The sequence below is a fragment of the Pelmatolapia mariae genome, linkage group LG20 (assembly GCF_036321145.2).
Source record: "Pelmatolapia mariae isolate MD_Pm_ZW linkage group LG20, Pm_UMD_F_2, whole genome shotgun sequence".
NCBI classification, from domain to species: Eukaryota; Metazoa; Chordata; class Actinopteri; order Cichliformes; family Cichlidae; genus Pelmatolapia; species Pelmatolapia mariae.
In genome coordinates, this window is record NC_086244.1 from 4,147,756 (window position 1) to 4,163,461 (window position 15,706).

Here is a 15,706-nt window from a genome sequence, read left to right on the forward strand (position 1 = left end):
GTGCAAAAGTTGGGACTCTCCCACCAGGACAAAGTGTCAAACCACATCAAATCAAACAGGAACAAAACTGATACTAGGGACATTTTCCAGGTTACAGTTTTACACAGTAAAATTGTAACTTTACCACAGTAAAGATTTCAAGTAAAACAAGTTAGTACTGTCACGCACTCATACTGACGAATGCCTCTTTCCCCACGTCGACTCACACACGTACAGATAATTTACAAATAATTTGAAATGAATTTTGACATCACTGCCAGATGACTATTTCTATATTATTGTTTAAATTTCATGATTATTGCTTATTATTGATTTGTAAATAATTGGACATGACTAAGCTGAGCTTATTATATTACAGTACAGTACGGGATATTTCTAAATCATCACACAGCTCATTCTCTTTCTCTTGACAGTAAACTCTTTAAACATACTTGAAATGCTTTTTGGCGTTAACTTGAAAGAAAGGAAAATGTCAAATGTAAAAGTGAGGTCAGAGGTCAAATGTAATGTAATATTTGGATGCAAAGTATAATGTGGAATTAGAATCCCCATGTAACAGTATCATTTCCTAAATGTTGTTAACACACACAAAGATAGCTGAATTTTAAGTGCTGCTTTAAAAATAATAGACACTTTATGAAAAATTTGACTCTACTTGACTTCGAAGAAGAGGTCATAGGTTCAAAGTAAAGTGATATTTAAAATACTTGTATATTATTCACTTTATGCCTATATATTATCAATACAAATAATAGCAGTTAGAAACTTTTTTAAAAAATAGATATTTTTAGTATTATTATTACTTTGACGCTCAGATCAATCAAGTACTTTCTATGTGTTGACAACAGCACTTGTAAGAATCATAGTTTTTAAGTTATACGGCTTTTTGTCCATTTTCCACCAATAAATCATTCAGTCGACCTTGAAGACCGCGGTGGGTGTAAGCCAAATTTTAATGGACTGCTGACATGACCCCACTCTACATCGCCTGCAGAGTTTGATCAAAATTCATGCAAAATCTTTCAAGATATACAGATGTGACATACACACAAGCACTAACAAAAACATAACCTCCTTGATGGAGGGTCAGATAGATAGAACGGAGGTGTCAAAGATGTGGCTGAGGAGCCAGAACCGGCTCACCAATACACTGCTCTTCACAGTGTGAGAACTGCAATGAAGTAATAGGTATACTTTTTTTTTTTTTTTTCAGAAAAATCTATTTCTGTTTCTGGTGTGGTGACACTAGGTTTACTCCACAGGAGAAAAACTATCTGGACATGAAGAGATGTAATGCGTAACACACAACTGTGAGGGTTTATTATCCTCTGTAATCTGTAAGACTTGATTTAATGTGGAAAACTGACATAGACTGTTGAAATTGTTGAAATTGCATAAGGTCTTGATTTATCCTGTATTTCTTTACAGTTTATTAGGAAAATGTAAAATTTATTGACACATGCAAACATACAACGAAATACAAGGCAAAAACTAAGTTTATAATTCTAACAGGTGTGTGTCTATGAAGGTATGGTTTTGCATGCACTAGCAGTGTGTTTGGGATTTTTATGCTGAAAAGTGAAGCTCTTTCATAGCTCTTCTTAGTACAGAAATAGTATTTTATGTCTTTGGCATTTTTCATTTATTCAAATAAAAAAAGAGGACACATGATATGTTTTTTCCAATAGGCTTCTAGTAACGAAGTGCCTAAAGATGGAGTTTAAAATGGGCTCTTTGCTAAGTCTAATCGTATTCAAATTTTATTCATATAGCGCCAAATCACAACAACAGTCCCCTCAAGGCGCTTTATATTGTACAGTAGATCATACAATAATACATACAGAGAAAAACCCAACAATCATTTGACCCCCTACAAGCAGCACTTTGGCGACAGTGGGAAGGAAAAACTCCCTTTTAACAGGAAGAAACCTCCAGCAGAACCAGGCTCAGGGAGGGGCGGGGCCATCTGCTGCGACCGGTTGGGGTGAAAGAAGGAAGACAGGATAAAGACATGCTGTGGAAGAGAGACAGAGATTAATAACAAGTGTGATTCGATGCAGAGAGGTCTATTAACACACAGTGAGTGAGAAAGGTGACTGGAAAGGAAACATTCAATGCATCATGGGAATCCCCGGCAGCCTACGCCTATTGCAGCATAACTAAGGGAGGATTCAGGGTCACCTGGTCCAGCCCTAACTATATGCTTTAGCAAAAAGGAAAGTTTGAAGCCTAATCTTAAAAGTAGAGATAGTGTCTGTCTCCCGAATCCAAACTGGAAGCTGGTTCCACAGAAGAGGGGCCTGAAAACTGAAGGCTCTCCCTCCCATTCTACTTTTAAATACTCTAGGAACAACAAGTAAGCCTGCAGTGTGAGAGCGAAGTGCTCTAATAGGGTGATATGGTACTACAAGGTCATTAAGATAAGATGGGGCCTGATTACTTAAGACCTTGTATCTGAGGAGCAGGATTTTGAATTCTGGATTTAACAGGGAGCCAATGAAGGGAAGCCAGGATATTTCTAATTTTAGAGATATTGTGCAAATGGAAGAAAGCAGTCCAAGAAATTTGTTTAATATGTGCATTGAAGGACATGTCCTGGTCAAAAATGACTCCAAGGTTCCTCACAGTGTTACTGGAGGCCAAGGTAATGCCATCCAGAGTAAGAATCTGGTTAGATACCATATTTCTAAGATTTTTAGGGCCGAGTACAATAACCTCAGTTTGATCTGAATTCAGAAGCAGAAAATTAGAGGTCATCCAGGTCTTTATGTCTTTAAGACATTCCTGCAGTTTAACCAATTGGTGTGTGTTACCTGACTTCATGAATACATAAAGTTGATAGATAGATAAAGATAGATAAAGTATATAATGTTCTCTCTTTTTTTCACAGTTGAGGAGTGTGTCAGGACACATTTTACTGCGTGTTGTACTTGTATATTTATGCATGTGACAAATAAAGGATCTTGAATCTTGAATACTGAAGTTTGGTGTCATCTGCATAGCAGTGAAAATGTATGCTATGTGTAGACACAACATCAATCCCTTGAATTAGGTGCCTTGATTCATAGGTCAGTGTTCAGTGCTTCAACAAATGACAAAAATAATCCTCTGAAAATGGTCAGATATCAGGAGTGGACTGAAAATGAGTGAAAAGCAGAGAAACTTCAGAAAACCAGGAGCTCTATTACATCAGATCACTTTTAAAATGATGGGTGTTTCTGTGATATTTGCAGTAGCACTTAATTTCCTCTTACATATTTATTATTATGTGAATCTGCAAATGTGCCTGCAGGTTTTTGTACCATTTTATCTGGTAACAAAATTTGGTACAGGGCACAAAGTGTCCATGTCAGAATAAGGAATAAAAGGAAACACAGTGGCTTGTAATCTGTATACACGACACTAGAGGTCAGTGTTTTACCATGCATACCCCTGAATCCATATATGCTAGAGCTCACAAGTTAGATAGAAAATAGATCCAGAAATAATGAGCCAAGAGTGATTCTGGGGGATTTTGGACAGTTTGGGGTTTGCTACAAACTGCTGGACTTGCACAAGCAGTTTGTAACAGTGAAGGATAAATGTTGAGGAACAAACACAGCACACCACATTCTGATTTCTGTTGTCTTTATTAGTGGAATGGAATATACACCTCTGTGCTTTAATGCTGTTTTCTCCGTCATTTATTCGTCGCTCCTCACTCTCTCTCTGAGACTGAACATCAACACTTTAACTCTGAGGCGTCTGAAATGCTGCTTATCATCTCATTTAAGCTCCCATTGTGTCACCTCAGGATCAGACCAGTGTGCTTCAGTCAGGTTCACCTGACATTTAAAAAAAAAGTGACATTTAAATTTAATTACCTGTGCTCAAATTCTTTAGAACCACCACTTCATTCTCAAAACAACATAAATAAGTTAAAGAGCAACTCAACACCTAGTTTTAACTGGAAACAGTCTTTCACACATTCATCAAATCTGTTGCACACATAACTCTGGTTCTATGAGTAGTCTTTGGGCTTCTGGAAACATAACAGTGTAAGTTATACACAGTGTAACAGTGAAAGAACTTTTACAGTTTATATTTTTCCCCAAGACTCCGAATCCTCATCAGGAGATTCAGGTTGCTTATTTCACAAACAAAGGAAAAAATCTAAACACAGCATTAAGGAAAATTGTTATTTTCTCATTACTACATTACATCTAATTTCATCTCATTACATTTCTCATTAATAACTGGAATTATTAAGTTGCTCTTTAAACCTCGTGCTGAAACTGTGACATACAGAGAACATCTGACTGGAAGGGGAGGGGGGGTTAATGGATGAATTTGGACCTGCCGACCAATCACAATAAAATCTATGACTGCAGTAATCAGTACACTTAAACCGTGATTATTAAATCTCATGGTCAGGTCTGTCCCCAGGACAGCATCACCCCCTAAATCAGTACACGTATGTCCCGTACTAAGCCATGTCTGAAACGTATATATTGCATCTCTATGAAGGTTTATGACAGGACTAAATTACCAAAGAAGGCAGCTCAAATTTAAATTTAGATGTTTCCTGATTTCCAGAGACACCAAAGCAACATGACATTAAACAGCAGATCCCAGTAAATTACAGTCAAGCCATGATTCCCAGCCATGGCTCCACCCATCAGCATCTGCATGAGTGACAGTACCTCACTCATGAAATAACATTGGATTTATATCGACTTAAAAAATGAACTTGCTTCACAGTTTTGGAATTTAAAAGTAATAATAATTAAAAGAAACGTGTAAGGTTCACCGTAAAAAAAAAAAAAGAAGAAGAAGAAGAAGAAAAGAAAGAAATGTAAAAAAAAAAAAAAAAAAACCGTCAGAAGGCCAAGGAAGCCACAGTGTATCAGCTGGCTAATTTAACACAACCTATTTTTAAGTTTGATAATAACTGACTTAAAGAGCAAGCGAGTGGGCGTCAATGCTCCTTTTTTGTGTTTTTGGCTCTAAAATCCAACTTTTTGTTTGAATTTAGTTTTCTCCCTAAGCTTTTCTCTCTTTGTAAAATCAGTTTTTAAAAATTCAGTTGAGTGACACAGACAGCGGGGGTGGATGCCGGTTGGGGGCCAAGTGAAAACATTGAGACTGCGAAGGTATTTCAGAAAACAAGCCAAAGATCCATCCAGCGAACAGCCAGTCCGTCCAGTCCCCGCTCTCTCGTTAAACTGCAGGAGAAAACAGATAAAATACCTATAACGGTATCCATGCATATTTGTGACTGCTCATCATACGAACACATACACGCATTCACACGTACACGCACAAACAGCCGCCCGACCTCGCGCATACACACTTTGCATTCTGGCGAGGAACATGCCTGAATGATTCACTGATAATAATCTGCTCGAGTTCTTCTCGGTAATCTAACTGCTCGGTGGTGCAAACACTCGTCTTGAAAAGATTCAGGAACAGAGGGGATGAGGAAAACAAACCAACAACTGGCAGGAGAGAAAACAATAAGAGTCGTCATGCAAAAGAACAGATGATGAGATTTTCTTCCCCACTATGTCGTGTTTTTTTTCTCTTTTTTTCTCTGATATGCTTTATAAATTCCTATGATCAGTAGTGCTACTTCTACTGTACGAGGCTCATGCACGAAGGAACGCCAGTCAGATACCCGATGACTTTCATCTATCTTTTTTCTTTTTCTCTATTTTTTTTTTTTTTTTTTTTAGATTTGAGGATTTGATTGGAAGATGCGGGTGAAAGTTTATGATACAAAATATGTTACAGTATGTACCTCTTGTCTTCTGTCTGTGTGTCACGCATTCACACTTGCTCCTAAATGGTTCGAGGAAACGCTTCAACAAATCGCTCGCAGCTGAGCTCACACGTGGCCGACGGCGTACACTCTTGAAAAAGCATGTATGGTTTTGAATGCACGTGCTGACGTATATTTAAAAGGTAACTTTTAACACATCTGAGCACGAGTCTCCGCCCAGTGAGTGCCGACGCTACATGCTTCCATCTAGATGCAAACAGAGCCTTTATTTTACTCAAATCAGTGCACTGAACTCAGTTTAAACTCATATTGAGTTACCATTTCTTTCCGCCTGCATACTAAGAAGTAAAAACATTAATGTTCAACTTCAAATCCCTTATTTGTAGAGTTGTTCATTATTTTAGTTATACTAGATTTCGATTTTTGTGGATTTAGCTGATAACAGATTGAGACTCTTGCAGAGATTCCTCTCTGTCAGCGTTCAGATGCCAGTAAAGCCACAAAAGGAGACCCGTCTCTCTTGAACATGTAAGGTAAAGACTGTGTACAAATGCCCTGTTTATTCTGTTCAAATTGAACTCTGGTTCATTTTCTTATTTGGCGCAGTTTGATTGCACAGATGTGAACATTATAATCTCACTTGGGTGAGATGCACTAAGACCCCGGAGGAGGCGGTCTCAGTCTGGTTGCAGAGCGGTTTCATTACAAGTGTAAACATGATTACCAGGTGTACTTAATCAACGAAATTTCTTTTACAGTTATGAAGTGATTTTGTTGGTTTAAAAACGGACTCGCCCGATCCATTAACAGTAACATACTTAGCTGACTTACTGTCCAGTCTGCTGATAGATGTTCACACTTTTGAATGTCACTTGCGGCCTCGTGCTCAGAGAAACAACTATTTGTAAAGAAGGATCATGACTTGTTTAATTTGATTATACATAAAAAAAAAATAAAACAACTAAAAATTCTAAAAGTTTCTCATTTGTTGGAACTTTAGTTTAGCATCATAACATTACCTTATGTTATAAGAGCATGTTGGCAAAAGATTAAATAAGCTCTATAAATATTGTGGATGAGTTACTTGTATTAAAGCCTTTAAAAGCATGAAGACATTACAGAAGAAAAAGAGGATTAATGATATAAACAAGCGGGAATCATTGCTCATGTGGATGTTTTCCACTTCAGCAAAGATGTGAAAAACATGCCTTTTTCTTCCAAAGTGTCCGTCATCGGGGCGAACGTACTCTCAGCGCTTAAAGAGCTTTCAGTGTCGGCGTTTCCTTTCCCCTTCAAATCTATTGCAGAATACTCGTTATGTTCTCTCTCAGTGGAAAGATCGCATAACAAATGCATTTTTTTAGTTGCTTTACACTTTGTTCCCTGCAATAATTACTGTAGTTTTAAACACACACATTATAACTGTTACTAATATTATTCTGTTCAGTTGTTGATGCTATTTTCCTGCTTGTTGTAATGTTGCATATTTTGAAAGGTAAAAGGCTCTTGATCCCGGTCTGGGCGTTAGTGTCAACACTGACAAACACTTCAGAGCTACAGTCAGACTAGACCAGAGTAATCCAGTCCAGGACCATAAATTTAACTCTCCACAGTTTATTTAGAAAACCAGGTGAGTCCAGTGCTGCTCAGACCAGCCCAGCTCCTTAAAGATGCAGACTGCCCAGTGTAGTTTTGTGAGTTGCTCAACAAAGATTGTTGGGTTTCACAGAGTTTCCCAAATTATTTGAAGGTCAAGTGATCAAGAGTTCCCCTTCATGATTTCCTTGATTTTCTAAATATGAGACCTTCAGCTGCTCAGCGAGAACCGTCAGAGAGCTCATCCACAAACTCTTCAAAAATCCATTTGAGTGCAGATGAGTCTTTCAGCTTCTTTGTTTAGAGTTTAAACCTTCATGTTTCAAGCAAAAGAGATCCAAAAGTGAACTTAGCTGTGCAGCACTGTCGCTCCATTCAGGCTTCAACATGTAGTCTGTCATTGGAATGAAAAGAAATCCAGCCAAAGAAAACAAAAATTCCTGACTTAATAACCGGCACATGTTTCCTACCAGAAAAAAAAACCTCAAACCACAAAATGTCTTAGATATGGCCCTTCAAGCTGCTGAGGGTTATTTGGTTGTCTACAGGTCATCTCCGTTAAATCTTTTACCAATAACTAAACCAACCTATTCTAAATGATCCTCTGGTGGTTGTTGGTCCCTCCCAAAGCAATAGGTAATGCTCTCTCTTTTTTTATAAAACCACTCAGTCCATTCATGTCGAGTTTACACTGAAAAATAAAACTTCTGTCGTCAGCAGTCATTTAGCATGCCTCCTCTAAAGGAGGGCAAAACAAAGCCAGGCAAACCAAACCATCAGCCAGTTCGGGATGACTTTTGGAGTCTTGGCTTCTTTTCCACTGATGTTTCAGGTTGAACCCTTCATGGGTTTGTGCAATGAGATCTAAAAGGTCAAAACTGTGCAAGGCAGGTCAAATGTGTGCAAGGAGACAAAATGCATGAGGGTGGATACTAAAGGTTTAAGGTCTTTTGCTTCGTTCATGAAGTTGTAGCTTTTGATTTGAGCTTCTTTTTTTTTTTTTTTTTTTTGAGGTTCTTATTTTTCAGTTGTCGTTGGATGTGGTCGTACATTTTGCTTCCCATCTCATCTGCCGTTTTAGCTATACGACTGTTTAATCCATGTAACCAGCGAAATGTATGTGGAAGTTAAAGCAATCAGTCAGGAATCAATCTGAGTATTTTCTTCCCGATATTTCAGCTAGCAGCGCCCCAGATCCAGGATCAGAGGTTCAAAGGAAGTTCACTGGGAAAGTGGCTGGTGGGGCGGAGGGGTGTCAGGAGGGATGTCATGTGTGGAGCTGGAGGTTATAAGGAGGAGATTTTGACGGTTTCATGGGTAAAAGCTGTTGCTCGGGTGTTGCGCAGGATGCCGGGGATGGGGGCAGGCGATGGGGGGAGGCTCTCGTCCGGTGTGTTGGCAGGCGGCGTGGGAATGCTGATGATTGCAGCCGTGAAATCTTGTTCCCCGCAGTTCAGCTTTAGGTTATCAGCCTGGGCGTTCAGACTGGAACGACTGAAATAAAGAAAAAGAAAAAAGACAAGATAAGCAAAAGGTTGTTTTTTTATTTTTGTGATAAATTTAGATACGCAGGTGTGTATCTTTATCTGATTATAGCATCTGTGTTTACGTTTGTGGCGGTATGGAGGTTGTTTTGATATGCAGGGTGTCCAGTTCCTGGACGCTCCCCCGGCTGACTGATGCAGTGGAGTTAGCCAGACGCATGGCAGCTCGCCTCCTGGCCCTGCGGGGGCAGCAGCCAGTGGGGTTATTCTGTGCCCCCTGCTGGCTGGATAGCGAAGTGCTGCGACTGGTTCTGAAGCCCACTGACTCAGTCATACAGAGCTCGCTGTAGGTCATCTCATCTGTGAACTCATGGTTCTGTAAGCAGAGACAGGAAGGAGGGAGGTCAGCTGAAGTTTCAATCTTGCATGTGTGGATTGTGGAACATGGGCTTTTGCATTTCTCCGTAGTCGTAAATCTAAATCTTTGTCATTTTCTGCCTCTGCATATTTTTGTGGTCTAATTTGTATGTTACAGTTATACATTCTCTTAAATATATTTTTTCTCTTCCCGTTTCTTTTATTTTTTGAATATTTGTGTTATCTTTAGGGTGTTTTCTGCGTATGATTGTCTTTTTGTCTTTAGTTTTTCCAGATGAAGCTCTTGAAATTCTTCTGTTCATTAATCTATGTGTGATCATCAGTCTGTGACTGCTGACCGTCTTAAAAAGTGAAGTTAAAAATATATATCTCTCTACACTGAATGATTGTAAGCTTATTTTAATGGCATGGATGAAAAGGGCTGAATGAAATGTAAATTTCAAAATGTACTGAGAGAGAATCCAGAAGGGCGACTTAAAGGAAACTTTGGTGAGTCTGTTTATCCAGCTTCTGTTTCTAGGATCAGAAACAGAGTTTATATTAAGGCTTTCTACAAAGACAAAGAACTGCTGAAGATATTTTAAACTGGTGTTCAAAAAAGTAAGAGGCAGCTTGAGTTCTGTCTGCATAAGATGTAATAGTTGATGGTCCTGAGGGAAATTAAATGTCTGAAACCTCACCGTTGTCTTCTCCAGACAGTGCAGCAGGTGGTGGTGTTGGTGCTCGAAAGCCGATCTGTTCTTCACACACAGAGCTGTGCTATCGCTGTCACGACCCTGAAAATACACACACACATGTAATAAAATTTGTTTAACAAATATACTGTTTTGTAGAATTGGCGATGATAGCTTCACACTTTGAGGTTCTCTTAACAAATGTCCTTAATAAGGTTGTTTGCAGAATTCAATAATAAGGATTTATCTTATGATCAACACTTCTTTCTACAAGAACTTAAGTTCAGTTCCTCTGTTTAATGTCAAATATCAACACAATCATGTATTCAATGAATCTTTGTAGGCTCATCCTGGTCTTTGTTTGCTTCTTTGACCAGTAAAACCACAATAATCACTTTCTATGTTGGGTTGCTATGTTTGATCCTGAGCAATCCAGTGCAGTGTTAAATCTCTAACTATCTGCATTTAAAACTTTACTGAAAAAAGAGAAAAGAGATAAAGTTGAGATGAGGCGGATGTGATGTAGAAACTCGTATCATCGGCATAAAAACAAACAAGTATTAATTACTTTAATGTGTTGGCTCCAGGCTGTAATGATGAAGACAGAGTTTTCCAGGCAAATGAAAACATTTTTATATGTTACTGGTCACATTGTCAGGAAACACTTGATTGTCGACAAACTGGTTGACGGGCACAAACTAACTTTTAGCTGTATAACACTTCATACACATGACAAAAGTTCAAAGTGCTTCATAGAGGAAACAGTTGCAATGTAAAAGTAAAAGAACCTGGGGACACAAGAAATGAAAATGTAATAAAATAACAAATTTTATTTTTAAAATGAAATTAGGTGAAAATAAAAGTAAAGGAGGTAAAATACAAGGAAAATGAGAACATTTACTCAAACATGACGTCTTTTCCACTAGGTATCAGAAAAATTTGAGATGCTCTCAAATTTTGATACCTCCTGAATAAGCACAAAGCTGCCAACTATTACTGAACAGAAACAGTCCATTTATTTGAATACAGTTTTCCCAACTCCAACTAAATAAAGGTACTTTCAGCCACTCCTTTGTTTCCCAAGGGTCCCTACTGCAGGTGGATCCAAGATGGCTTTCTTTACGCCACCCGGGTTTGTGACCTACTGAGTTTCATTTTTCCACCTGGAAACTATTCAGGGATTTTCATGGATAAGGTGAATGTGTTAATCACTAAGCTTCAGCGTTTTTGCTTTGTTTTTTTCTCTTTTTGCATTATTGTTCAAACTTATTTCAGCTGCTGCTCTGTCTTGTAATCATTTCATCTTATTTGCAGCAGGGGAAGCATAAATAGATCAGAACATCTATTTTTGAGGTACGTGTTTCTTATGAGACTCACGAGTTTACTTTCATAAACTTGTGAAATGTGGGACATTGTCTGGATATGTGGGGCGGCGGGCTGAGGGATAAAGCTGCTGTACAGTCCCACATAAGACGGCACACCTGTTCAGAAGGACTATACTGTGTTTTTGACTCCACCACTTTTACCAAGCGTTCATCTAACAGCTGACGGCTCATACTGAGGTTGTAATAAAATAACTGCTTTTCTAAACTGTTACAGGTAAATAATCTGCGTTTAATAAAAGATTAATAATGCAGCAAAAAGAGGCTTCTGCATACATGCACTTTAAACAGTAACTTTTTAACTAATATTTGCTTGCACTAGTAAAGGAGTCATTTTTAATGCTGAGACTGTGTGATTTCCACCACTGGATTTGAATGAGCTCATAATCTTTCCTTTGGCTCAGTCTCCTAAGACAAATCCTTGATTTAAAATGCAGAATTTCTTTCCTAGAATTTATTTTTTTATCAGTAACTCATCTCCAGTTCAGATTTCTCCACATTAATAAGAAACAACTGCAAAAGTTATCTTTTCATGTTTTAAAAGGCCAAACTGAGAGCTGATCGACATATCTTTAAGACTCTTTTCTTCTTATTTTAATCACCTTTATCTCGCTCTTTCTCATTTTGCTTTGTTTTTTTTCCCAGCCGGCTTTTAATTGAGTTTTGTTATTTTCCCTAAACTTTTTTTCATGTGTTATGATGAAGAAAAATGAAGCTCTCTTCTTGCCCTGTAGCACAGATTTCCTCCCTTTCTCCATATATTCGCCACTTTCTCTGCACCCCATTTTTCTTCCTCTTCACCCTCATTATGCACTCTTTAAATCCAGCAGTCATCCCTCATTTTGGCTCAGTGCAGCAGAGAGATTAAGACTCAACAATATCTGTGCGAGTCTCTGTGTGAGACCCATCCACTCACCCTCTACCTGAAGCCTAAAGCCGTTTTCATGATAAAACATTTAAACCCGGTGAATCTTTCATCCTCTTGACTGAAGAAAAAACTGAGACTCTGAGTCACGATTAAGCTGAAAGATAAAAAAAGAAAGTTCCTCAGATCTGCAGTGATTTAGATCCAGTTTATTTTCAGAATGTAATAAAAATATTCCTGCAGGTTCACACTGTGGGATACATCCATCTAGTAAATAGGAACAAGACTAAAAGGCTGAGGGCTCCTCTGAATCTTTCATACTCCTCACACCCCAACAAATTATGTGAGTTCTGAAATTATAACAAAAAAAAGAAACAATTCTTTTCTCTAGTCTGAAAAATTTGGACAGTTATAGGTATTTAAATGGAAGTTTAGAGTGGAAACTAAAGGACATCTTTAATCATACTACACATTAAATACGGCTGTTCTGTCAGATAGCTAGCATCACTAGCATTTTAGAGAAATATATACAAGGAAAAGATGCAAAAATGGTGTAGTACTGGACACCGAGAGATAGCTGCCCTCTTTAGAGTTTCAGATTATTTATTTTATTTTGGCTTTTCTGCATACTTCATTCTGCCCAACCAAGAGCTGCTGCATCCCAAACAATAGCTGGATCTAAGGCGCTAAAACTGTAGGCTCACCCAGTTTGTTTAAATGTGATGCCAAAGGTTTCTTTAACAAGCATCCATTCAAGGAGCTGGAACTAACAAACATCTCACTATGACCTAAAACCAGAGTCACACTGGGGCAACAGTGTTTGGAGTCTCCAGGAATGGCCAACATTAATGCAACTTTTACCATCTGTTGCCATCTACATACGCAGAAATTCCCATTAAACAGAATTTGAGCTAAATTAACTCACATTAACTGCTTTTATTCAGAGTCAGGCTAGAACCTCATAGATTTGACATAAACATTCTGAAATTCCTGCACAAATAGAGATGTAGCTGCTGGAGGATACAAATTCAAGAGCAAAATGACATTGGCACTCAGCAACCTCGCTTTTATGTAGAAATATAGCCAGCATACAACCGGTTTATGGCCCCTATGCAAACAGACCGACCACAGATGAGTTGTGCTGATTGGGCCAGACCAACTGTGACTGATTGCAAACTAAATCTGTCTGCATTTATAAACTGAATTTTTACTCTAGTGCGACTGAGCCATAAACTCATAATATGATACACCACAGGGCAGCTTTTTTGGGACAGCAGTATCTTTGGTGAAGCATGGGCCTGTTTACACACTGAGGAAAGTTCCAGTTTTAACATTTACTCATAGTTTTCCTGACTGTAAAAATGGGTCTGGGCTCTTGTGGGTTAACGCCGAAATATTGGATTAAAACTGTTTTGGTTGTCAGCTGCTTTTTAATTATTCTGATCATGTGTTTAATGTAAAATCTTAATCTGCAGGTGTATCTGTGTATCTGTCAAAGAAATGTAAGATGATATCAGAAGACTCTAATTAGCATTCAGGCTTATTTCATCCTGCTGAGTTTTCATTTGAAAGGTTTCCATGTGTCTAGGAAAAAACACCAATTAGCTGCCTTTTGTTATGTGCAAAACAACAACCTCTGCAGGATCCTGAAACTTCTGAATTTGCCTTGTGCGATCAGTAAAGTATCTAACCGTCTGATTTAAATCTTCACAGTACGTTGTTGTTTGTGTCTGTTGCATCTGTGGACAGTGATCAGGTTCCACTGCTCTTTTGCCAAGTTGCTGTTGGGGAAACTCTCCTCTCATGCGCTTGTTATTAGCGAATCACCAAACTGCTGAAGCAGCAGCTCTTCGTCTGTCTGAGGGTCTGAAGCGCTCTTTGTTTTGCTGCCTCACTCTTAGTCTTGCCTCACCTCAGCATGTCAAAACTCATTAAATCTGCAGCTCACTTTTTAAAAAATTAAATACTGAATTCAATTTGCAGATGATAACTAAAATGACATTGATTGTTTGGGGGGATTTCGAAGAAAACAACTCACAAGTAAATCTTCAAACTTTCAGAAAAACTCTGGATAGTTAGTGGTACCTGCCACTTAAAAAGGAAACAACTTTGATAGATGGATTTACTATTTTCTAAGAAAAACATTGTTAATGGACAAAATCCACATTTTTACAAAATAGCTATATTTACACAATTAATATATTTCACTGTAATAATTGTCATGGTCCTGTTTTTGAGTTGGAAATCCTTCAAGCTTGACTTTCTTTTTGTGTTCTGTTAGTGTCGGTCATTAAAAATAAAAACAGCCAAGTTTATAGCTTTAGCCGGTGTAATGTCAAAAATATAGAACAAATTTTGCTAGACAGTTTGAACATATTTATTAAGTCCACTGAGCTTTAAAGCTAAACATGACGGTGATATGTGTTATTTGAGGGAAATTATAAACACAAATAGAGGGGAAAATATCATTTTAGTTGTGTAAATCACAGGGACTTATTTGTTTAGCTGAGTCAAAGATGGGTCTGTCACAGTCGCAGAAGCTGAATGTGTGGAGTGAGGAGATGGACCCAAGTGCAGACACGCGAAGAGACAAAAAAACATGAGCCGTTTATTAAGGCTGTCAAAAATAATACAAACAAAAGGGCAGGGCGAGGGCGAAACCTAAACTGGGTGAACTAAAGCTAAGATAAAAGACCTAAAAGTGGACACGGACACCTGAAACATGAAGACTTGGCATGAATACATTCACCTGGAAACATAGCAGGACAAACGGATGAGGAATGAAGACTAAATACATAAAGGAGGTGATCAGGGGAAGTGGAAACACACGGGGAAACAGCTGATTAGAATGAACATAATGACGCCACAGGGAAGTGAAACTAAACACACTGAACATGGAACACCAGATCTCTTCAAAATAAAACAGGAAACATTAAGACACGCAGGCTTAAAATGACGAACCAAAGAGGAACACATTCACTATAAACATACAGAGGGAAAAGGGGACTGGAGATGAGACATGGACATAACTAAGCAGAAACAGAACATGATGGCTGGGGGAAACACAAACAAAGACAAAGACATTACTGAAACACATGAAGAGCGAGGGAGACTAAGACACAAGGGGAATCTAATAAACAATGAACTATAACAGGGCAACCTGGGGAAAACAGAATGAGCTTAAATTAATTTAAACATAAATCATAAACCATCCAGATATATTGAACTCAAAGCACTGGGTCAACCAACCCAGCACCGTGACAGGGTCCTGAAATGCATTGTGAGAGGTCTAGCTTACTCATGTTCCAACCAGAAGCTGCAGCTAAAATATAGATAAGTCATGATCAGCAGAATCCTAGTGAACCATATTATGTATTCAGATATCTCTGGTCCTAAAGGTGTTGGTCTCCAGTAGCTCCTTCGCATACATTGTGCTTATGGAGTGGATGCATGCCTGTAAGAGTGCTGTCATGATTAGCAAAACCAAGGAGGACAAAGATTTCCTGAATTTAAAGGTCAAACATCCTGGAAATCTTATTACAGAGCAAATGATGGATGATGAAGGT

General features: G+C 38.4%; 1 protein-coding gene across 1 annotated transcript in view; it reads right to left on the reverse strand.

Moving 5' to 3' along the window:
- Positions 1–3,623: 3,623 nt before the first annotated feature.
- Positions 3,624–15,706, reverse strand: part of kcnd1 (potassium voltage-gated channel, Shal-related subfamily, member 1) — a 69,305-nt gene continuing 57,222 nt past the window's right edge. The window contains exons 7-9 of the mRNA XM_063465431.1: positions 9,900–9,995; positions 8,967–9,217; positions 3,624–8,851 (exon numbers count right to left, since the gene is read on the reverse strand). Coding sequence (XP_063321501.1) covers positions 8,644–8,851; positions 8,967–9,217; positions 9,900–9,995 — 555 coding nt within the window. The 3' untranslated portion in view covers positions 3,624–8,643. The remainder of the gene's footprint in view (positions 8,852–8,966; positions 9,218–9,899; positions 9,996–15,706) is intronic.